This window comes from Sceloporus occidentalis, unplaced genomic scaffold (genome assembly GCF_023333645.1).
Source record: "Sceloporus occidentalis isolate IW3139 unplaced genomic scaffold, rSceOcc1.0.p SCAF_3, whole genome shotgun sequence".
In the NCBI taxonomy this organism is placed as follows: domain Eukaryota; kingdom Metazoa; phylum Chordata; class Lepidosauria; order Squamata; family Phrynosomatidae; genus Sceloporus; species Sceloporus occidentalis.
The window spans coordinates 54,754,662-54,777,972 of NW_028316983.1; the positions used below are offsets into that span (position 1 = coordinate 54,754,662).

At 41.3% G+C, this 23,311-nt stretch overlaps 1 protein-coding gene across 1 annotated transcript in view; it reads right to left on the reverse strand.

Moving 5' to 3' along the window:
- CR1 (complement C3b/C4b receptor 1 (Knops blood group)) overlaps nucleotides 1–23,311 on the reverse strand; it is a 134,390-nt gene that overhangs the window by 54,710 nt on the left and 56,369 nt on the right. Inside the window, exons 14-25 of the mRNA XM_089518282.1 lie at nucleotides 17,016–17,207; nucleotides 15,471–15,570; nucleotides 14,700–14,785; nucleotides 11,973–12,164; nucleotides 8,500–8,682; nucleotides 8,010–8,192; nucleotides 6,249–6,431; nucleotides 5,184–5,375; nucleotides 3,711–3,810; nucleotides 2,949–3,034; nucleotides 1,091–1,282; nucleotides 758–949 (exon numbers count right to left, since the gene is read on the reverse strand). Coding sequence (XP_089374408.1) covers nucleotides 758–949; nucleotides 1,091–1,282; nucleotides 2,949–3,034; nucleotides 3,711–3,810; nucleotides 5,184–5,375; nucleotides 6,249–6,431; nucleotides 8,010–8,192; nucleotides 8,500–8,682; nucleotides 11,973–12,164; nucleotides 14,700–14,785; nucleotides 15,471–15,570; nucleotides 17,016–17,207 — 1,881 coding nt within the window. The remainder of the gene's footprint in view (nucleotides 1–757; nucleotides 950–1,090; nucleotides 1,283–2,948; nucleotides 3,035–3,710; nucleotides 3,811–5,183; nucleotides 5,376–6,248; nucleotides 6,432–8,009; nucleotides 8,193–8,499; nucleotides 8,683–11,972; nucleotides 12,165–14,699; nucleotides 14,786–15,470; nucleotides 15,571–17,015; nucleotides 17,208–23,311) is intronic.

The window sequence follows — 23,311 nt, forward strand, 5'->3', positions numbered from 1 at the left end:
TTCTTCTTTTTTTAAAAAAAGTTTTACACATTCAAATATTTACTATTATTATTATTATTATTTGCAAGGATAGGGAGAGAAAAATCGCTCTGTGGGGAATTTGAAGAGAAAAAAAGTTGAGGGGTTGGATAGGTACATAAAGAGAGAGGGAATTGTATTTCTTAGTGTTCCTCCCTTTAATTTTTTTTTTTGGGGGGGGGGTGCTTAGGCAGCCTAAGGCACTTTTATTACAGTTGGGAGCCTCTGAGTTTTCCAAGGCAGAAAGAGGCACTCACTTGCAACCCAATGGGGCTCCTTGTGAGCAAGAGCCTCAGGTCCAGCATTCCTGCCTCAGAAAGATTTGGGGGAAGGGCATTTCCTTCCCAGTAAGCCCCCACAAACCTGGGGAAAACCTGGGTGTGGAGGCTCCTGGTCTCCATAGGTCTCCTCCAGAGCAGGGGGACCCTTCTTCTTCAAACCACCCAGAGATACAGCAGAGAGAGGCTTCAGAAGTATTCTGAATTAAGGCCCAAATGACACTCTTTTCCTAAAGCCAAATTAATCTGATTACCTAAAAATGTAAACTGCTGCTGGCTTAGTATCAAAGGCTATTGTAAACTGACTGTGGCAGAGCCTATAGCCTGACATCTCTATGTATATTTCAGAAGCAAATGCTTTGCTAGCAATACAATACGGCTATTGTCAGATAGCAAAGGACACCGAAATACAGAAAGGTGAGATTATAGAAAGGTCAAAATATATAATTTTATATTCATACTTGCCCGGTTCACAGGTAGGTATAGGTGGATCCCATGTGCCATCCACTTGGCACTGAATCTCTCTTGAGCCAGATATTTTGTAGCCAACACTGCAGTCAATGGTAACTCTTTGGCTATATGTACTGTATAGATGTCAGATGTACCAAAGACTATCCTTCCATTCTCTACATGAGGAGGTGGACAATGAGTCTCTGAAAAGAAGATTTGTTTTTGAACAACGAAGAGAAGAATACATTATTAAGTTTGTTTTCTGAACCCCTCTGCCACAACTATCATGCTGGTCTTTCTACATGAACCACAGAAGAACTGAGAGGGACACAGGAAAACCACACCTCCACAATAGGCACGGCCACTCCACACTCCGTTTAAACCATCCTCAGATGTACAAATGATAGAAGCATTTCCAACAAGGGGGTAGCCTTTGTCACAAGTGTATGTTACAACTGTCCCGTAGGAAAAATCATTCATGTATCTGCCACTGTGCTTGCCATGAGGAATCTCTGGTGGAGGGAAACATGGAATACCTAGAAAGACGCAGGCAGAAGTGTCAATTAAAGGCAAATATTGAAGTGATTTTGTCTGCTTTCAATTGAGCCATTCTTTGTGAAATTGCAACGTCCTCCAGATCCAGCAGTTAATGCCCACGGACTATATTATTTTAATCAATGTACAAGTGGAACATCGAACACAAAGTATAACCAATCATTAAAACAAAAACAAAACCTACACATGTTCTTTGGATTTCTAAACTCTGCTATAATAATTACTAGCCAAACATAACAATCACAGCAGATCAAATAAGCTTCATATGTTTTGATCTTCAACCATAACAGGAAAATCATGATTCAACACATTTTTTTTTTAGCAGCACTATTTTTAACGGAGAGTTTGAAATATCTTCTTCAGGATGAAAGAAGAAAACTGGGGTGAAATCATAACACACACACACACACACACACACACACACACACACTTTTAAGATAGTCAATTTTGAAGAATATTTTTAAAGCTGGGATACCCGGACACAAGTACAGTATATCAATTACTGTTTAAATTTAATGTGAGGTAGGTACCTGTGGAATGCTATGGGACTGTGGAATGCTATGCTCCCTCCAACCACCCAATAAAAATGTTTTTCCTCCAAATTCCACAAGCAGGTATAGGGGCAATTTCAATATTTTCCCCTTTTATTTTTTGGAATTATCTATTGATTCATTCATTAATTTTTAAATACTTCTTTCATATACTTTATTTATTAGTAGTATTATTATATACTACTTTTATTTATTTGCTTATTATATTTATTCATATTCAAATACAGTAATTTAATAGCAACATCAATATCGATAGAAAGTACATTTCTATACTACTTACCAGTGCACTTAAGCACTCTCTAAGCGGTTTACAATGTGTAAGCTAATTGCCCCCAACAAAGTGGGTACTCATTTTAGCAACCTACAGAAGGATACCAGGCTGAGTTGACCCTGGAACTTTGCCTGGGATTGAACTCAACCTTGTGACTGTGAGAGGCTGCAGTACTGGCATTAAACCACTGCTCCATCAGGGCTGAAATTAAAGTAGCCCCAAAGTTCCCTCTCTTTTCCAAATAATTTCCAAATAGTTAATTAATTTCTTATCAATTTCCAACTAATTTCCCATTCATTCCCTCTTAATCATTACATTATAACCTAATTTATAACTCACTCTTTACAACACCCAGTTCAGATGGTTATCTGTTAATTGTCTATATCTAGGTACTACCGCATGCATGGAATCATACAAAAGAGATTTGGGAAATTGGTCATATTCCATTAATTTGTTGCCTCTTTGTTCCCAACCTAAAATGGTCATAAACTGGATTATTTATGCAATGTGGATACAGCCATATGTCACTAAAATCAATGCTGTATCCCAAAAGTGTACTGTTCTGTAAGCTTCATTGATTTCAGTAGGACTGGTAGAAAAGATAGTAGTAACACATTGTATTCTATTTTAGATCATGACTCTTTGAGGCCATACTTCAGTCTCATACTTTGGCACAGATAACCCTGCTCTGTGTCTATGTGGAAACATGAAAAGCTAATACCTCATTTTTACAGTTTTTTTGAAGCATTCTTGGAGAACTGAAATTGGACTGTGACTCAACCCTACAGGAATAGTGTTGAGACACACAAGGTATTTCCTACTTACGGTCACAAAAGGGTACAGCACCAGTCCATTCTACTTTTTTGCCAGATATTACACATGTTCTGGAAGAGTGACCGATTAACCTATGCCTACATTGAAAAAGAAGAAGAAACAATCATGAACTATATATGTATCTCTTTCTCTATATATGTAGAGAATTTAGAATTACATACTTCCAACTTCTACAAGGAATATTAAAAGAAAAGAAAATTAGTCCTATAGGGCCTATGAAATGTTGAAATATTTAATCCTATCAGCAAAATAAATGAAAATCTACACCCCAAGCTCCAGTTTCTCAGGAGCCGTTGGGCATGATGTAACACCCTATGCATCTACAATGGCCCACTTATTCCTTTTCTATGCCTTGAAGTAAAATCACCAAAAATGGCTTGGAAACTTTACTTTCTTGGAGAAAACTCTCAGAATCACCCTGTTAGCATGGTCTGGCAATGCTGGTTGGGGGAGCCTGGGTTTCCAAACTCTAGAAAGAATAATATATCAGCTGGCAATCACTGCTTCTATTCCTTTTACTCAGATATACTGTTCTTCTGTTGTAAAAGAATTGAAGACAATGTGTTATAATTTGAAACAATGGCAAGTACAGGTGATTCTGGTGGCCAAGGATAGACCTCCTACAAAGGTACAGGCCTCCTACTGAGGCCCAACAATACCAACCCCTTTTCCCCATTTCTTTGGGGAAATGCTTTACCAGGTAATATCTTCTTTATCTGTTAATGCAACTTTATTGGCTTCCCTGATGCTTACCCTTCATCACAGGTAAAATTTACAGTGGCACCTAAGAGAAAATCTCCTGATACATGCAGCCGACCATTGTCTGGTTCTCCAGGATGTCCGCATGGTTTTTCTAGCAGAAAACAGGACAAATAACTATTTTGCTCATTTAAGATCAGGGTATCCTGAAGTGCAAAACTGATTAAAAGTTTCTTTCTTAATTTCTTTTTTTTAAAGTGGAATACACTCGCATAATAAGAGAATTGTACAGCCTGATTTGCCACATGGGAAACAGTAAAATAATGTGGACTTTAAGGATTATACTGTATTCAAATGCAGCTCCACTCTTTCTTGCTTTATATGCCATATAACAGGGGTAGGCAACCTTTTTGAGCCGGGGGCCGGGTTGCTGTCCCTCAGACAACTGGGGGGCCGAAGCCGGGGGGTGGAGCTTCCATCCCCGGGGCCGGGGCCGCGTGCCAGGGGGCGGAGCCTCCACCATTCGGGGGCAGAGCTCCCACCATTAAGGGTGGAGCTTCCACCCCCAGGGGCAGAGCTTCCACCCCCAGGGGCCAGGCCTCCCCATCTTTGCCGGCCCCTGACGCCAGAGGCCCGCTGCCGCCACCAGAGCCCTCTTGGAGGGCCCCAGCGACGGCAACTGGCCTCTCAGCGGCCCGCTGCCGCCGTCAGAGCCCTCCTGGAGGGCTCCTGCAACGGCAACTGGTCTCCCAGGGGCCCGCTGCCACTGTCGGAGCCCTCCTGGAGGGCCCCAGCCAAGGCAACGGGCCTCCCAGGGGCCCGCTGCCGCCGTCGGAGCCCTCCTGGAGGGCCCCAGCAAAGGCAACAGGCCTCTGGGAGGCCTGCTGCCATCACAGGAGCCCTCCTGGAGGGCCCCAGCGACGGCAACTGGCCTCCCAGGGGCCCACTGCCGCAGTCGGAGCCCTCCTGGAGGGCCCCACGATGGCAACTGGCCTTCCAGGGGCCAGCTGCCACCGTCGGAGCCCTCCTGGCTCAAAATGGCGGCGAAAGGGAAGATCGCGAGAGATTTTGCCGCCATTTCCCCCCCCAAAATGGCGGCGCCCAGACCAGGGAAAAGCCACAACCGGCGGCGGCGGCGGCGGCAGGAGGAGCCAGGGGCCGGCTCAAAGGCCTCCGGGGGCCCCATCCGGCCCACGGTCCGGAGGTTACCGACCCCTGCCATACAAAGATGTTTTAAAATATTCTAAAAATACATAGATGTAGCTGAAAGAGCTGGTCCCTTAAATTTATGTAAAATAGATCTTCAGAACTCTAGGGCTGATCCATTAAATCCTATAGGCTATGAGGCAACCGTAAGAAGATCAATAAGGAATATCAATAAGGAAGTTTAGGGATAGTATGAAATGACTTGTATGTCATTGCCATTTTGTCTGAATATAAAGGTATTTTTCTTCTTTGTTTTTATCCCTCTAAATACTTATTTGTTTGGCTTTTAAAAAAAGACTTTAATACTATTAGGGGACTCACTATTGCAAAATTCCTTAACCTCTGACCACTTTTGATTCGGAAGGCATGTTTGAGAGGTCTTTACTTGGCTTCTGAAGTAGCCTGGATGGCAGATGTATTTCACAGTTGATCCAACAGGAAAGGAGTTCTTCTCTTTATACTCATCAGCAAGTTCAGCAAAGTGTAACCTTGGTGGGGAAAGGCAACCACCTCCTGATAACAAAAATGAGAATGAGAAAGAAACTTATGCCAATTCTTACTGTGATTAAGTCTAATTCTATCCATTTCAGGGACAGGAAAATGTTGCCTGTGGGCTGGACATGGCTGCAAGGGACCCTAGTGTAGTCCCATTAGAAACACACACAACCTCATAGGGTCACAGAAAGTAATTATGGAATAGTTTCTATCTCCCCCTCCCTTCCCAGCCCCAGCTGCTTTAGGCACAGTACACTTCCAGTCACTTCTGGTTTTGAATCAAAGCTTCTTCCTGTGTCTTAAACAGCCCTTGGAGGCAGTCTGAAATGCTGTTCTCAGGCCTCATACAATGTATGATGTCCCTTTTCAGAATTTTTTAAAAAATAGGGATGTAGGATTACAAGTGATTTCCCTAGCCCCAGTGAGGAGGAGTGTGTGGTCCATGGACCTGAGGAAACTGTCCACTCCTCTTTTCATCAGTGGCTTCATCCTCAATTCCTCCACTTGTAATATGAAAATAGCATTCACTTGTCTCACATGTATTTTCTTTAGCAATACCATTTTAATACTACAGCATTAAAATACCCACCCCCCCCCCCCCACACACACACCAATAAACCCACAGAGTATTGGCTGGAATGCTGTTATTGACATATATGTACATAACTTAGAGTTACACCTGCATATATGTTATATTTTGAACAAGGTGAAAGAGGCTATTTAGTAATCCTAAAGTGATTTTGCCCCTCACCCTCAAAGCATGAAAAATTAGATGTGCCTTGGGTTATGCGTTAGTATTAATGCTTCATCTCTCCAAAGGAAACGAAAATATCGATTAGCCATTTCTACTCAGGAAACAATGAAATTCAACCACATTTGTAGCAGACATACCACTTCTGATACAGATTGGGACGGGAGAGTCCCATGTGTTATTATTCTGGCACTGAATTGTATATTTTCCTTTCAGGATATAGCCAAGGTTACATTCAAATGTAATTCTCTCCATGGGTTTAACTTCCACTGGATCTCTTGTTATTTTTCCATTTTTAATCTGTGGAACTCCACAACCAGGAACTGCAAATGAAAGAGTGATACCACAATTAGTAGTGTTTAATGCCATAGGTCAGTGGGAGAACATATACTTGGCATAGAGAAGGTGTGGGGAAATACACGGGACTTCCAGGGGTCATCCTGTCCAACCCATTCCTGCCATGCATGAATACACCCAATCAGAGAATTCTAGAGTTAGAAAGGACTATTAAGAGTCATATAGTCCAAACCCCCTTCTGCCATGCAGGAAGACATAGAATCCTAGAGTTGGAAGGCAGCCCAAAGGCCATCCAATCCAACATCCTTCTGCCATGCAGGAAGACACAATCCAAGCCCTCCCTGGGGCAGGCAGCCACCCAGCTTCTGTTTTAAAAAAAGGCTCCAAAGAAGGAGACACCACAACACTCCATGGCGGCAACATCTCCAACCTTATATTAAACATAGCTACCATATCACCCCTTAACCTCTTCTTTATAGGATCCTAAAGTTAGAAGGGACCCCAATGGCCACCTAGTCCAACCCACATTTGTCATGCAGTAATACTCAGAACCATAGAACCATAGGATTTGAAGGGATCCCCAAGGGCCAACCAGTCCAAACCTTTGCTGCTGTGCAGGAAGATATGAAAAGAGGACATGAAACCTGTCTCATCCATATACGCCAGAAGGACATGAATTCTCATATAAACTTTAAAAGTATTTAATTTATGACCTCCTCCAAGATAAGATAGTTCTGCTTTGCAGTCTTTGCACTGAGGCAAGGTAATATATGAGTCTTCAAATATAGTGATGAAACCATATTTAGCAAGCTGTGGATTTGTGGACTGCAGCTATAGGAGGAAAACTTTTGTTACCAGGATCATAATTTATACATATAGGAGGAAGTGAACTATGCTAGTGACATCAAGGGAATTTATGTTTGTAATATAGATAAATATAGATGATTTTTAGACTTATTTGTCAGTTTATAGTAGAACTCTTAAAAGCAACACATTGTGATAATACAATTCAAGACTGCTGGTCACAACTTATAGGGTCCTATACAGCTTGGGTGCAGGTTATCAAAAGGACTATATGCTCCCATATGAGCTTTGCCCAAGTTCTGAAGCCCTCTTTTCCTTCCTACCACCTTCATAGGTGTGTCTGGTGAGAGTGCAGGAGAGGACCTTCTTGGTGGCTTCTCCCACATTGAAACTCCCTTTGGCAGCAGCAGAAGACCTTTTTTGTTTCTTTGTTTGTTCTACAGATGTTTCAGAACTGTCTGGCTATGGGGAAAGGTTTCTGGGAACTGACATCTGGGATCTGATTATTAATGAGGAAAGTTTATGGCTTTTTCATAATTGTGCTTTACTGCTTTTATATTATACTATTTGTATATGTGTCTAATTCTGTTGATAGTTGCTATTAATTATATCTGTATTGATTTTTGTAAGCTGCCTTGAGTTGTAGGATTGAGAAAAATGTGAGCTGTAAATAAATAACAACTATGGCATAGAAAAAAACCATAAAAGACTCCTGTAGAACCTTTGAGACTAAAACGTATACTAGAAATTTTTAGCATAAGTTATTGTAGACTCTAGTCCACTTTATCAGATATACTTGCCTTGTTGACAAGTAGGTAGAGGAGGTTCCCAGGTGCCATCTGCTTGGCAATGGATCTCTCTTGAGCCAGATATCTTGTGGCCAACAGTGCAGTCAATTGTTACTATTTGGTTATACGCATAGGTGTCAGATTCACCAGCGATTATCCTTCCATTCACTACATGAGGGTGTGGACAACGAGTCTCTGAAAAGACAACATGTTTTAGAACAATTAAAGGAGGAAAAAAAGGAACAAATTTCCCAGGAGATATACTTTTCTGTATCTCTGTGTACATTTCAGAAGCAAATGCTTTGCAAGCAATGCTGCTGTCTTTCAGCTGTTGTCAGAAGGCAAACAACACTGATATAAGTGTTGGAAGCCACCTTGGGTCCCAACTTGGGAGAAAGGCAGGGTAAAAATAAAATAAAACAAAAATAAATAAATAAATAAACAGACAGGTGAGATTATGTACAGACAGGACATAGTATATAATTTTTATATTCATACTTGCCCTGTTCACAGGTAGGTATAGGTTGATCCCATGTGCCATCCACTTGGCACTGAATCTCTCTTGAGCCAGATATCTTGTAGCCAACACTGCAGACAATAGTAACTTGTTGGCTATATTTATAGGTGTCAGATTTACCAAAGACTATCCTTCCATTCTCTACATGAGGAGGTGGACAATGAGCATCTGAAAGTAAGATGTGTTTTTAAAAAATGAAGAGAGAAAGACAAGGAATACTGTATATAGGTCTAGAAATAAAATCAACCCAAAACACCAGAATCAACTTATCCACAGGTCAATGTAACCTTAATTCTTAGGCCCCATTCCCACTGGGCAAAAAAACGGCTTATTTCACTGCAATTCTGACTCGGATTCTGACTCGAATCTGACCCATCGTTCCCATTAAAAACGGGTACAAACAGACCCGGATTTTTTTACCCCTGTTTTCGTTCCCATTGGTATTTTCCCTGTGGTAATTTGAAGCGGGTTATTTTGCTCCCCGTTCCCATTGCCCTTCCGGGACCTCTTTTTTAAAAAGCAGCTGTCAATCAAGCACCTGAGCGCTTGACGTCACAGCCAATCAGTCACTGAGGCACTTTTCCCCTCCGGGAAAGGAAGAGGGGAGCCTCTATTCCCCTCAAATCTATTTTCTGGAAGAGAGAAGGAGCCTCTATTCACCCTAAACCCCTTTGCGTCCCAGGCTCTTCTGTGTCTCCCCAGACTCCCTCTGGAAGAGAGAAGTAGCCACTATTCCTCCTAAATCCCTCTGCATCCAAGGCTATTTTGTGTCTCCCCAGAGTCCAGACTCCCTCTGGAAGAGAGAAAGAGCCACTATTCCTCCTAAACCCCTCTGCATCCAAGGCTATTTTGTGTCTCCCCAGAGTCCAGACTCCCTCTGGAAGAGAGAAAGAGCCACTATTCCTCCTAAACCCCTTTGCATCCAAGGCTACTTTGTGTCTCCCCAGACTCTCTCTGGAAGAGAGAAGTAGCCACTATTCCTCCTAAACCCCTTTGCATCCAAGGCTATTCTGTGTCTTCCCATAGTTCCTGTGGAACGAGAAAGAGCCACTATTCCTCCTAAACCCCTCTGCATCCAAGGCTATATTCTGTGTCTTCCCATAGTTCCTCTGGAAGAGAGAAAGAGCCTCTAATCCCCCCCAAATCCCTTTGCCTCCCCCATTGCTCCCTGGGTGATCAAGCAGGCATGTAATGCAAAGCCCATCTGCTGCTCAGGTGCTCAGGCAGAGGCGAAAAGAGAAAAAATAATAGTTTAAAATTGTCTTCAATGGGTCTCCTCACACGTTGGTCTATGAATGTGGAGCAGGGAGGAGGTTGCAGGGAGAGTAATGTGTTTACTGCATTTGGTGCTCAATGTAGCGCAATTGCCTTGCCCTGCTTCCCAATCCAGAGGGGGAAATGCTATGCAAACAGAAGAAAATGGCGCCGGTAATGCAGGGAAGAGAACAAGCGGGTGACACCCCCAGGCCAGCTCCTTGAGCACTGCTCCTCCCATCCCCAAGATCCTGAATCAGACACCCTTTCGTTCCCATTCATTTGCCCCGAATCAGACTCAAGAGGCACAGGAAAACTTGCTAAAAGCACTTTATCAACCTATAATTCAGATTTTTCAAGATAAATCGAATCAGATTTAAATTTTAATGGAACCGATATCGGAGCAATGCGGATCGGATTCACGCTCAAATGGAAATGATGCACCCATGATTCGCGTCCTGATCTGCGTTATAAGCCAGTGGGAATGGGGCCTTACTTTAGAAAGAAAGAAAGAAAGAAAGAAAGAAAGAAAGAAAGAACCATCCCCTTCTCCGAGTACAGTTGTGAAAGGTGAGATCTCAGAGAACCTAATGAAAATACCAATCCCATTGATTTTCTGTGTCATGACTCCCTTGAGAATTCAGCTTTAGGAGACAAAACAGATGAACCACAGCCTCCAACTCAGTTTGACAGCCACTTGAGTTTTCCAGAGGAGGATGAGGAGGTAAGGGAGTTAGCTCTGAGTCCTCAGAAAAGGAGAAGGATGTGGTGTTTGGCACAAACCCAGTCCCTTTCTCACAGGTGAACTGAGAGGCTGCATGCATGCAGCAGAGAAATGCCTTCTTGAAATATGGACTGCAAATTGAGTGGGGCTGAGGTGGGAGGGTTTGTAAGTCAGGGGCCTTTCCCCATTTGATTTGCTGGAAAGAAACTTGATTTTTCTCTCAGCCTGAATCTACTGTGAGATACAACTCTGTGATTTATAACCATGGATTGCTGCTTGACTCTGATATTTTCCAACTATGTGGACTCTGCTTATATTTACACCTTCTGATCCTGGATTGTTGCTATTATTATTATTAACCTTTATTTATAAAGCACTGTAAATTTACACAGCGCTGTGAAGCTTCTTGCTCCTTTGGCTACTGCACTTCTGGACCTCTGCATTCTGTTGCATCGTGAGAACAGGACTCTCAGCCATGATACTGCTTCTAACTATTTTGAATGCCTGGTGGGAAAATGGCAGCAGTGGTGGGTCTTTGGAACTTCCCCTCAAAGGAAACCAAAAAAGTAGAGGGGGTTAGTTTTTCTTTTAGGGTCTCCTGGGACAGACTAAGATCTTATCTTTCGCTAGTATACTTAGAGAAAAATTCCAGAAATGTTATTCCAGCAATAAGGAATCAACTTTGAATGAGACATTTGTCTATGTTTGTCAGGTTTTCTGGATTAAAATCAGGCAAAAATATCACATTACTGTTAAAGGCTGTAATCACTGCTAATGTAGGCCCTGTGCAGACTGGCACTTTGGGCCGGCTTTGGGACGGAGTCAGGGCAGGCCATCTACATGATGCACACCCTGCTCTGCCTCTAGGGTACCGCGACACTGTGTGATGCACCACACAGCGTGCGGCATTATGGCGCTTCTCCAGTGCTGTGTCTGCACAACGCAGTGCTGAAGTAGCTTAAGTAGTGCTGTATAGCCGCAGCACCACAGCTATCTCACCCTGGAAAGGCCAGATCGGGGCCACAGTATGTGGTTGCCACAGCCCCAATCTGGCTGAAAAAGGGGTGGCTGGAGGCCACCCCGTAGTCACCATTTTCTCTAATTTGCTTTTACCTGTTCACATTTTCTTAGCCCCACCTGCACCTGATCACCTCTCCCACACTTTACACAGCCATCATTTACCACAGTTTCCTCCTGATCTATCCAACCTATAGGCTGATGAGCTCAGTTGTGCCTTCTGGAATTTTTTTGGCATGGTTTTCCTGTTTCATTGTTTACATCCTTTGTTACATGCCCCCCAAATCCATAATTTTACCCCCAAACCTGCATTCAACTTCTACATGAGGTTCACTTATGAGTATATAGGATAAATATGTTATCTGAGCCCCTCTGGCACAACTGTCATGTTGAGCACTTAAAACAATGTGGTCTTTCACACATGAACCACAGAAGAACTGAGAGGGACACAGGAAAACCACACCTCCACAATAGGCACGGCCACTCCACACTCCGTTTAAACCATCCTCAGATGTACAAATGATAGAAGCATTTCCAACAAGGGGGTAGCCTTTGTCACAGATGTATGTTACAACTGTCCCGTAGGAAAAATCATTCATGTATCTGCCACTGTGCTTGCCATGAGGAATCTCTGGTGGAGGGAAACATGGAATACCTAGAAAGACACAGGCAGAAGTGTCAATTAAAGGCAAATATTGGAGTGATTTTATCTGCTTTCAACTGAGCCATTCTTTGTGAAATTGCAATGTCATCCAGATCCAGCAGTTAACGCCCACAGACTGTATTATTTTCGTCAATGTACAAGTGGAACACTGAACACAAAGTATAACCAATCATTAAAACAAAAACAAAACCTACACATGTTCTTTGGATTTCTAAACTCTGCCATAATAATTACTAGCCAAACACAAGCACCACAACAGATCAAATAAGCTTCATATGTTTTGGTCTTCAACCATAACAGGAAAATCATTAATGAACACATTTATAAGTGTAATTTTGTTTTAGCAGCACCAGTTTTAAAGAAAATTTAAAGAATCTTCTTGAAGATGGTAGAAGAGTGGAGAATTGGGGTAGAATCATCACACACACACACACACACACACACACACACACTTAAGACAGTCAGTTCTGAAGAATATTTTTAAAGCTAGGATGCCCAGACACAAGTACAGTTTATCAATGACTTATAAGTTTAAAGTGGGGCAGGCTCACACCCATCACCTAATTAAAAATGTTTTTCATTCAAATTCCACATATGGGTATGGGGGGAATTTTGCCATGTTTTAGTTTCAGGAAAGACCTTTTTTGAGCCCAAATTGACCCAGGAATGTGGTAGAAGCATACTTAATGCCACGTAGTATTTCAGCATTTCAAAGCAGAAAAGTTTTATTTGGGGGGGCAGCCCCCAAATTGTTTTTGACCCAGGGGTCTCAGGGAGGCTCTAAACATGGTACAAATGGCCTCCACACCTAGAGTGTATTTGCTAGCAGTCTGAATATATATATATTTGACCCTGAGGGTAGGCACACTTTAATAAGCAAAACAAGGGTCTTAAACAGATGGACCAAAAGGATCACAGTAAGACAATATTGAAGTATAGCCCTTAGGCGCCACACACCCCGAACATGGCTGGAAGCTGCACTGCGGTCACTTCAACCTGGAAGAACTGGGCCAAAAAGGAGAGGCTGAAAGCTGCTCCTTTCTGGTAGCCCAGTTCAGGACTAAGGTGGTGGCCCAAATCAGAGCTGGGTGCGTGTAGGTTGCCACAGCCCTGGCGCATTCAGCACTGGCAAGGCTGCGCACCTCACTTTCTGCTTGACCCCAAGGTCTTCTTGACCCCATCTGCTTGACCCCAAGGTCTTCTTCAGATCACTTAGAGGCTGAACAGGCTGCCCCTTTCAGCATCGGACTGGGGCCACGGCATCTACATGCCACAGCCCCGATCTGGACTTTCCACAGTGCAAAGAGGAGCCCCATGAACGCACAGCAAAGGAGTGCTGTGATGCTGCCCACCATGTGATAGGGCACGTGGTGTCATGCCCATATGGGAGTGGAGGCAGGGCGTGTGTTGTGCGGATGCCACATCTGTTGCTGGCCTTTATCGCCGGTCTGTTAAGGTTGATAGTTAATCTACAAAGTACATTGCCATAATTTTAGAGTAGTTGGTGCCCTGAAGTCAACTGCAACTTAAGGATGATTCTGTCATAGGGTTTTCAAGGCAGGATTTATTCATTGCTTACCTCTAAGGTTAGAATGCGACTTGCTAGATCACCTGCTAGATTCTCATGGTTCAGTGGGAATTTAAACTATGGTCTCTCAGGGTTGTACTCCAACACTTAAACCAGTATATTAAGCTGGCTTCTGGAACAAGCACAAACCCCTGGCTGAAAGAAGTGCTCCCTCTTTGTTTGTTTTTTTCCTGCCTGTTTGGACATTCTCTCTTTGACTGTGACTCCTTTCCTATTTGTGGAGTGGACCATTCTGAGGGCAGGATGGCACTAGATTGCCCTGCACTTGCTGTTTGGCAGAAGCGACCTGCCTGATTCCTTAAGTCTCTGGTTCCAATTGGTCCTCAGTACCAAAACCTATAACTTTTCTAAACGTTCGCCTAATTATTGTAAGTTCACATTGCTAAAGATATTTTACATATTCATAATTTATTCATACCATTAGATTATTTTAGGATGATTTTCTAGTTCCCACTCTTGTACAAAGTTTGCAGAAACAATCCAGTTACCTTCCATGGCTCACTGCTATGGAATTCTAGGAACTGTAGTTTTGTGAGACATTTAGCCTTCGCTGTTGGAGAGCACTGTTGACACAGTAAACTACAGATCCCAGAATTCTATAGCACTGAGCCATGGCAGTTAAATAGGTGCTAAACTGGATTACTTCTGCAATGTGGATTCAACAATACGTCACTAAAATCAATGCTGTGTCCCAAAACTGTACTGTTCTGACAGCTTCATGAACTTCAATGGGACTGTAGACAAGATCGTAGTAACACATTGTACTATATTTTAGATCATGAATTCTTTGGCCCTGCTCTGTGTCTATGTAGAAACATGAAAAGCCAATACCTCATTTTTACTGATTTGTTTTTGTAGCATTCTTGGAGAACTGAAATTGGACTGTGACTCAACCCTACAGGAATCGTGTTGAGACACACAAGGTATTTCCTACTTACGGTCACAAAAGGGTACAGCACCAGTCCATTCTGCTTTTTTGCCAAATATTACACATCTTCTGGAAGAATGTCCAATTAACCTATGCCTAGATTGAAAAAGGAAAAAGCAAAAGCAATCATGCACTACATATAGATTTCTTTCTCCATATATGTAGAGAATTTAGAATCACACGCTTCCTACTTCTACAAGGAATATTAAAATAAAAGAAAACCAGTCCTATAGGTCCTATAACATGTTGAAATGTTTCATCCTCTTGACAAAATAAATGAAAATCTACATCTCAAAGTCCAGTTTTTCAGGAGCCATTGAGCATGATGCTTTCAGTAAACACCCTACATGCCTTCAGTTACCCACTTAGTCCTCCCCTAAGCCTTGAAGTAAAATTATTAGCCCACAGATGGAGCAACAAGGCTTGGAAACTTTACTTTATTGGAGAAAACTCAGAATCACCCTGTTGGCAAGGTCTAGCAATGCTGGCTGGGGGAGCCTGGGTTTCCAGACTGTAAAAAGAGCAGTATATCAGCTGGCAATGGCTGCTTCTATTCCTTTTACTCACATACTGCTCTTCTGTTGTAAAAGAATGGGAAATAATGTGTTATAATGGCAAACAGCCACAAGTCCAGGTGATTCTGGGCTTCTCCTGCTAAGCCACAGGCCTCCTGCTGGGACCCATCAATACCAACCCCTTGGTGCAGCACTGAGGAAATGATTTACCAGGTAATACCTACTTTATCTGTTAATGCAACTTCATTGGCTTCCCTGATACTTACCCTTCATCACAGGTAAAATTTACAGTGGCACCTAAGAGAAAATCTCCTGATACATGCAGTCGACCATTGTCTGGTTCTCCAGGATGTCCGCATGATTTTTCTAGCAGAAATCAAGACAAATAACTATTTTGACCATTTAATATCAGGGTATTGTGGAGTCTAAAACTGATTCATAATTCTTTCTTTCTTTCTTTCTTTCTTTCTTTCTTTCTTTCTTGTAAAGGGAATTTATTCACCATGGGGAACTGTAAGTCTTGATTTGCCACATAAGAAACAGCAATACATTATGCACTTTCAACAGTGCCCTGTTGAGATACAATTCCATTATTTCCCTTTCTCTTTCTCTGCCACATATAATATACATCCATGAGTAGTTGACCACTGAACAATGGATAGTGAATGTTTGTATTTCCAATCTCAGAAAGTCAAATCTTTTGGAAACAGTAAGAGCATTCAAGGTCTATCCAGACTGACTACTAGTTAAATTCCACATGGCAAGGATAAAATTTAAAAGAACATATGCACCTAAAGTTATCAAAGCTTTTTCCAATATAAAATGTAAATGTTGTAACTTATCCAGTATCGAAAGTACAACAACTGAATGTGGCCATATCATATGACACAGGGATGGATACTCTGTATTAAATGGCCAGCTGCTAGTTGAAGTAGACAGTGTCTTTCAAAACAGATGTAAAGGTGTCAGTATACTCAAACATTAATTTTAAAATTACAAAATGTAAATTTAAATCTAACCCCCCCCCCCAAAAAAAAAATTGAAAGTAAAATCGTTTTATCAATTGATTTTTTTTTTGTGGGACAATTTAATGCTGCACTTCATTCTATTCAAATTTCATTCACATCAAAGTTAATACTTTCCAACAGACATGTATAAGCTAGTTTCGCTTTTTCTGAGAATATAATTAATTTCCTACACAACAAGAGTGAATGAAGCACTCTTTCTTCTTTTTCTTTTGGTCCAAGGTTATTCAGACTACTTTGAAAGATCTGGACATATTTATATATGATCGTTCTGTTTTTTGACAGATTAAATGAAGCAAGAGCCTAATAATCAAAATATTATGTGACTACTTTAATTGCATCTAGTATATTAATAGCAAATACACTATGGAAGGGGAAGGCACCAACACACATCAGGGTCGTAGCTAGGATTTTGGGAAGGGGAGGGCAGCAGCACACACCATTCATTTTTCTAATGGAAGGGGGGGTCCGGACCCCAAGAAGCCCCCCTTGGCTACATCCCTGCACACATACTATTAATGAATAAGACTTCATCTTATTAGAAACATTCAAATTATTAAAAAAATGATCTCTAGAACTAATCCATTCAGTCCTCAAGACTATGATGTAATCATCAGAATATCAATAAGTAAGTTTATGGATAGTGTGAAATGAATTGTACATCACTAATTTTCATCATTTTGTCTTAATATAAATGTATTAGTTTCTCTTCTCTGGTTCTATCCCTCTAAACCCTGCTTGGTTTTGTTGGGTTTTGTTTTTTTAAAAGATTGTTAAGAGACTCACTCTTGCAAAATTCCTCAACTTCTGTCCATTTCTGATTCTGAAGGCATGTTCGAGAGATCTTTGGTAGCTGTCTGGTGTAGCCTGGACGACAGATGTATTTCACAGTTGAACCAACAGGAAAGGAATTCTTCTTTTTATACTCATCAGCAAGTTCAGCAAAGTGTAACCTGGGTGGGGAGAGACAACCACCTCCTGATAACAAAAATGAGAATAAGAAAGAAACTTATGCCAGTTCTTACTGTGAAACTTGAATTAAGTTTAATTCTATTAATTCCAGTTCAGGGATAGGAAAATATTGCCTAATATTCCCTTGTCTCATAAGTATTTTCTTTAAAGCAATCCCACCTTTAATACTATCACATTAAAATACCCAGTAAAAATACACTATCTGCTGAAATTCTGTTAATGACATATATTTACATAAGGGTTACACCTGCATATATGTTGTATATCCAGGCTATTCAGTAGCTCCTTGCTTCCTGTTCCAAACATCCCGTTTCCCTCCAGATGCTGCCAAATTTTGTGAGGTACTGTTACAGCTATTAAATGGCTGTGGAAAGGGAGGAAGAGAAGCAACAGAATGGTGGGGACTCCCTCCCATCCTCATTGCAGTTCTCCAGAGAGAGAGAGGTAGAGAAATGACCCTGAGAGAGCTGTGGGTACCGAGCATTACACTCTATGGACTCATTCCCACTTACATTTAAACCAGTTTGCAATTCACCTTCATTCCGTGTTGGTAAATCGATAACGAAAGGTCCATCGTTCCCACTATGAAATCAAATCTTTTCATTATCCCCTTGTAATCACTTATTTTTGGCATGATTGTCATCCCCACTAGTTTGCGCCGCTTCAAAATGCATGTCAATCATCTGTGCATCATCTCTCATGTAAGTGGCAGCCTGGGCATCCCAGCTTGGGATGGATATATATATATATATATATATATATATATATATATATGTTCACACTTGTCCCTCCATATTCACTAGGGGTAGGGGCACAAGACCCCTGTGAATATGGAAAAACTGCAAATAACAAAAACACCATGTTTTTACCTGAGAGGACACCTCTCTAGGAATCTCTAGGCCCTTCAGTGCAACTCTGTGGTCAACATCTGCCAGACATTGACCATAGAGTTGTGCTGAAAGAGCTACAAATGCCTAGTGGACTGTTCTCTCTAGGTCCTTCAGTGCAACTTTTAGTTAAAGATGAACTTAGAGTTGCGCTGGAGGATGCAGATATTCCTAGAGAAAATATACTAATAAAATCCATGAATAATCAAATCTGCAAATATCAAAGCCGCAAATATGGAGGGATGAATGTATTTAAAATAAATTGATAGAAGATTTGATTAATTGGTTTTGCAACTACTTGCCTCACTATGAGCTGCCATCGGATTGCTCAGATAATTGCAAGCAGTTGCAAAACCAATGAATCAAATATTCTATCATTTTAAAAAAAATGATAGAAGATTCAATTCTTTGGTTTTGCAGCTACTTGCCTCACTGGTTGCAAGTAGTTGCAAAATCAATGAATCGAATCTTCTATCATTTTTTTTAAAAGACCATGTGCCCATAGGTCACACCACAAGCACAAAGACAGAGGGGGAGGGGGGAATGGTGGGTCTACCAAAAACTGAGGAGGGATGGTAAACACCGCTCTGCCATTAGTCCCTCCCCTCCAATGATGAGATTCAGATCTGTTGTTCCCACTTGTTGAACACGCTTTGGAAACTAGTGTCTAGAAAAAATGTGGTTTTTGCATTTGCCTTGCTTTATCACGATAGAAATCTATCAAAGTAGGATCTGAACCAGATTCAAATGGGAATGATGCTCATATAACCCGATTAGCAATTTGCTTTAAATCATAGTGGGAATGCACCCTACGTGTATGGTGTAGTGTTTTGTATTGATCTTGACTTTTTTATACACACTATCACCATCCAAAAGTGCCCTCATTTCAGGGAAATTAAAGGAAGCCTAAAAGATTAAAAGTTTCTTTTAGTGCCTGAAATACAGCCCCCATAATCCATTCCACCTTGTCTGACTAAAAGCAATGCTGCTTGTTAATGAGTCTCCCCTGAATAAGCTTCCCACTCGCATGTTGAATTAGGAAGTTATCGTTTCTACATAAGTTCCTGCAGACACATTAAGGACACTTCTTATTCTTCTTATTAGAGGTTTGGTGCTTTTTGTTTGCTTCTTTGTTTTGTTTTTTAGAGTACCAGAAGCAATGAAATGGGGATCTTTTGACTGATTTACTGCAATCCATTGGGGAATTTGATTGCATTGCCATACTTCCTTCAGGAACTTCCCCTTGCTATTGTTGTATGATCATGCAAATCTAATCTGCTTAGTGAAGGTATATTGCGGTAATTCAGAGTTCCTTTCCTTCTTAAGTGTTGATCTTAAGTGCTACCAAAATAGGACAAACAATAAAACCGTATAAGTTTGCTGTAGAAAGATCACTGTAACTCAGAATATCTATTTCAGCCTCCTTTAACTTGAAATATTAAAAATTTGGAGGAAACACAATATTAACAACCATATAAACTTGTATATATAATATTTTTAATCATAAGCAGGGATTACACATTCTCAGCAAGATGAGAACCTGCTTTTGCAATATCTCCAGATAGATCATACAAAATCATAAGTATAGAGAATCCAAAACACCTGAGAAATTTATGCATAGAGAAAGTTCCACTATTCTCTGTAACCACTTTAACACCATAAAAGCTACACGGGGGAAATAGGATTGCTGAGGTATAGCAACTGGAAAATTGCAAAAGTGGCACAGTTTTTAAGATTCCTTTTATAAGCAGAAATGTATCCTTTCACCTAACCCTTTCTCCTTTGGATCTAATTGAAATGACCATGGGAGTGGGCTACAACAGCAAAAAGGTTAGTCAGGGTGGTGATGAATGGCCATCTGTAACATAATTCTGCATGCGGAACTATTATGCTATGCTGGGCCATGCAGGATTCCAGTCACTGTCTGTTCTTCAGAAGTTATGAATGTTTTAAGAGAGAGCAAGTCGAAAGAAAGGAAGAAGATGAAATACGTAGGTGAGAAAATGAGGGAGAGGTAAAAGGGTTCAGAAAAAAGAAGGTGAGGAGAAAAGAAGGATATGGAGAGAGGATAGAGATGGGAAGGATAAATGAAAGAGGTTGAGTATAACAATGGGATCAGAGAGAATTTAGGTAAGGAATATATGAAGAAGGAATAAAGAACACAATAATAAGGAGAGGATAGTAAAGAAGATTTTACATGATCTTGACTTCTAAATTGCTGCAGCTGTTTCTGCCTTATACAGTCTCTCCTCAGTTTGATTATATAGCCTTATTGACCACCAGCTCATTAAACAGTGTTAGAGTAGACAGGAAGGGTAGGAATATATACTCTTTTAAAAATGTAACTGTATGGGATGGGTGTGGGTTGCTCCTTCAGCTTCCCTAGAATAACTCATTTTTTTCAAGATCCTCTGTCCCATCTCCCTATGACTAGCCTTAACTAGTCCTAATCTGGATGCAGTATTGGACCATAATGTAATAGGTCCTTCATCCATGGCAGATGATACAAAGGCCCTATTTAAATGGGTGCTATGAGGTGCCCCGTCACATGCAAGGGACGGCACTTTCAAACACCCCTCACACATGACAAGGGCGTAAAAATGGTGGCGTTCTATACACATGGGCGCTGCCATTTTGACGTGACGGACGCCTAGCATCCGCACTTCTCGGGGCCTTTATGACACCACAAGTGTGCCATTGGTGCTTTTTGCAGGTTCTTTTTGCTGCGCGAGGGAGCCGTGCAGTTTGTCCGCTGCAGCTCCTTCATGCAGCAAACTGGGGCGGCGGCAGACCACCCTAGTTGGCAAGTCTGTATTCCACCAACGTCTCAGTTGGCATACTCATCAGCATACTTATTTGCAACTGAGGCAGTAGACTTACGTCTATAGATCTTATCACACTAGAGGAATCCCGCTAAGAAACGGGATTTAAAGTAGATTTAAATTAGAAAAAAACCACTAACACAGTAGGTTTATCACACAAGGTTTCTGCAAACCTGAAATAACGCGAAAATAAAGCGAAGGCATATTTCCTTCTACTTCCTTATTAAAATGTAAAAGTTTTCCCCTCTATTATGAGCCAAGAGCAGCTGATTAGGTCTCATTAATATGAGATAAACTTCAAATATTAAATGAGCACTATTTTAGGATGGCCTGTCTTACATTGTCCCTACAACATGCATTTCTTGTTTTGTCCTTCCAGCAGAGAGAGCTCAGATATACTTATGCATATTTACATCCTGATTCCAACATGTGGTCCTATGGCACGCAACAACATTTTACAACTACAGTATATACATTGATATGCATTGCTCTGAAGTGCACACTTTAACCAGACCAGTGCACATATGCCATTCCTTGGCCACATGAGCCAAAAGGAAAGAAATTAATTCTCCCTTTTCCTTGCTGCTACTCTTCTTACAACATCTTGCCAAGGACATTTCCCCCAGTGAAAGATACTAGGGATATCATAGGCCACTTGAACAGAACAGTGAAAGTGGAATAAATTGCACAGGTTGTTGCTATTGTGTGCCTTCTGATGTATGGCCACACTGTCATGGGGTTTTCATGGCAAGTTTCTTGAGAGGGGGTTTGCCATTGGCATCCTCTGAGGCTGAAAGAGTGTGACCTGCCAAGGTCACCCAGTGGATTTATATGACTTAGCCAGGATTCGAACCCTGGTCTCTAGAGTCATAGTCCAACAATCAAACCACTACACCCTGCTGGCTCTCACATTGCACTGGTGCTTTAGGCAAAACAGGTCCAAAAACAATTAAAGCATGGGAAAGGGAGAAGCATGGAAGCTAAGAACTAAAGAAAACATCACCTTCTAAGTTTAAAATTCTCACCTTGGTCCTCCAAAGTGACAGCAAGGACTGTAGCTGAGCCCCACAACAGTCTGAGTATATAGGCAGCAATCATAGTTCTCATTCAGAACAAAAGGAGTGCAAGATTAGTCAAAGAATGCAGTAGAGATATATAAATACAGAAGAGGAAGAAGCAAACAAAATACCAGCAATTAAAATGGGGGCTTTCAGAAAGAAAAACCCCAAGGGAACTAGATTTGAGAACCACATAAAATACTTCCTAGCACCTCAAGTATTAGGGCTGCAAATTAGTCTACATGCTACTTTCAGTTCTAGAGCACAGTATATCAAGTAAGATTAACTTAAGTCTTGTAAGTCTTATTTCTGAAATCCAGCATCCTAAACTAATTTACCTGATGATCACTGCGGTCAGTTCTGCCTTCCCTTTTTCTTGCCTGTCGTAGGATTACATTAGGGATTGGTAGCTGCTGCCACTACCTTTGGACCAGAAAGAGTAGTCATTGGCTTTTAGATATAATGCATTTATTTTACTGGGGAAAAATTAAAAAGTGAGGCCTGGACAGTATACATTCAATACTGTAGAAGCCAGTAAGATTTAACACATTAAAATACACATATCCCAGTATGAGTAATTAAAGCTGTAATGTGAAGGCCAACAAATAGGGTCACCAGATGAAATTCTTCAGGGATGTGAAGAAAAGAGATTTCAGCAGGTGTTGCTTGTGTGACAGGAGCACCTGCTGAAATTTCTTCTACACAATTACAAATGATAGAGGAATCCTCTTCCATATTTTCCTTGGCCATCCTACTTTATAAACCTTCAAATTGTACTTCTAGTTCAGCTTTGGTGCAGGAGGTGAGATCTTCCACCTAGTTTCCAGGCTTAGCAGGAAGCATTTTGTGATCTGCCATTATGTCTCTTGTGGATTTACTGTCTTGCACTGTGTAGTCTAATAGTGGAATTTGATTTATTCCCTTTGCAAATGAGGTGCTGAGCTTGTACCACAAAAGTGGTACAGTAGCAGACAGGCTGTGCTCATCACAAATAAGACCTCTTTGCTACAATAAAATAATGAAAATTTAACTAGTTCTGCACAAATGCATTACTTTTACATTGTTATTTGTTGGCAATATTGAGAGGGAAAGTCAAGAGGCTTGCATGATTCAGTGTTTTGGGGTGAAAGGTTTGCCTGCTTGTCCCTGTCTTCAAATGACTGTTCTACCATATGCACACATCTCCTTTTCATGCGTAGACTTCTTTTGTTTACATACATTCATTAACTGAAATTCTGTGACAGCCAGCATGACGTTACAGTTTGAGTGTTTGACTATGACTTTGGGGACCAGGGCTCGAAACCTGGCTCAGCCATGTAAACTCACTAGGGCAATTCACACTC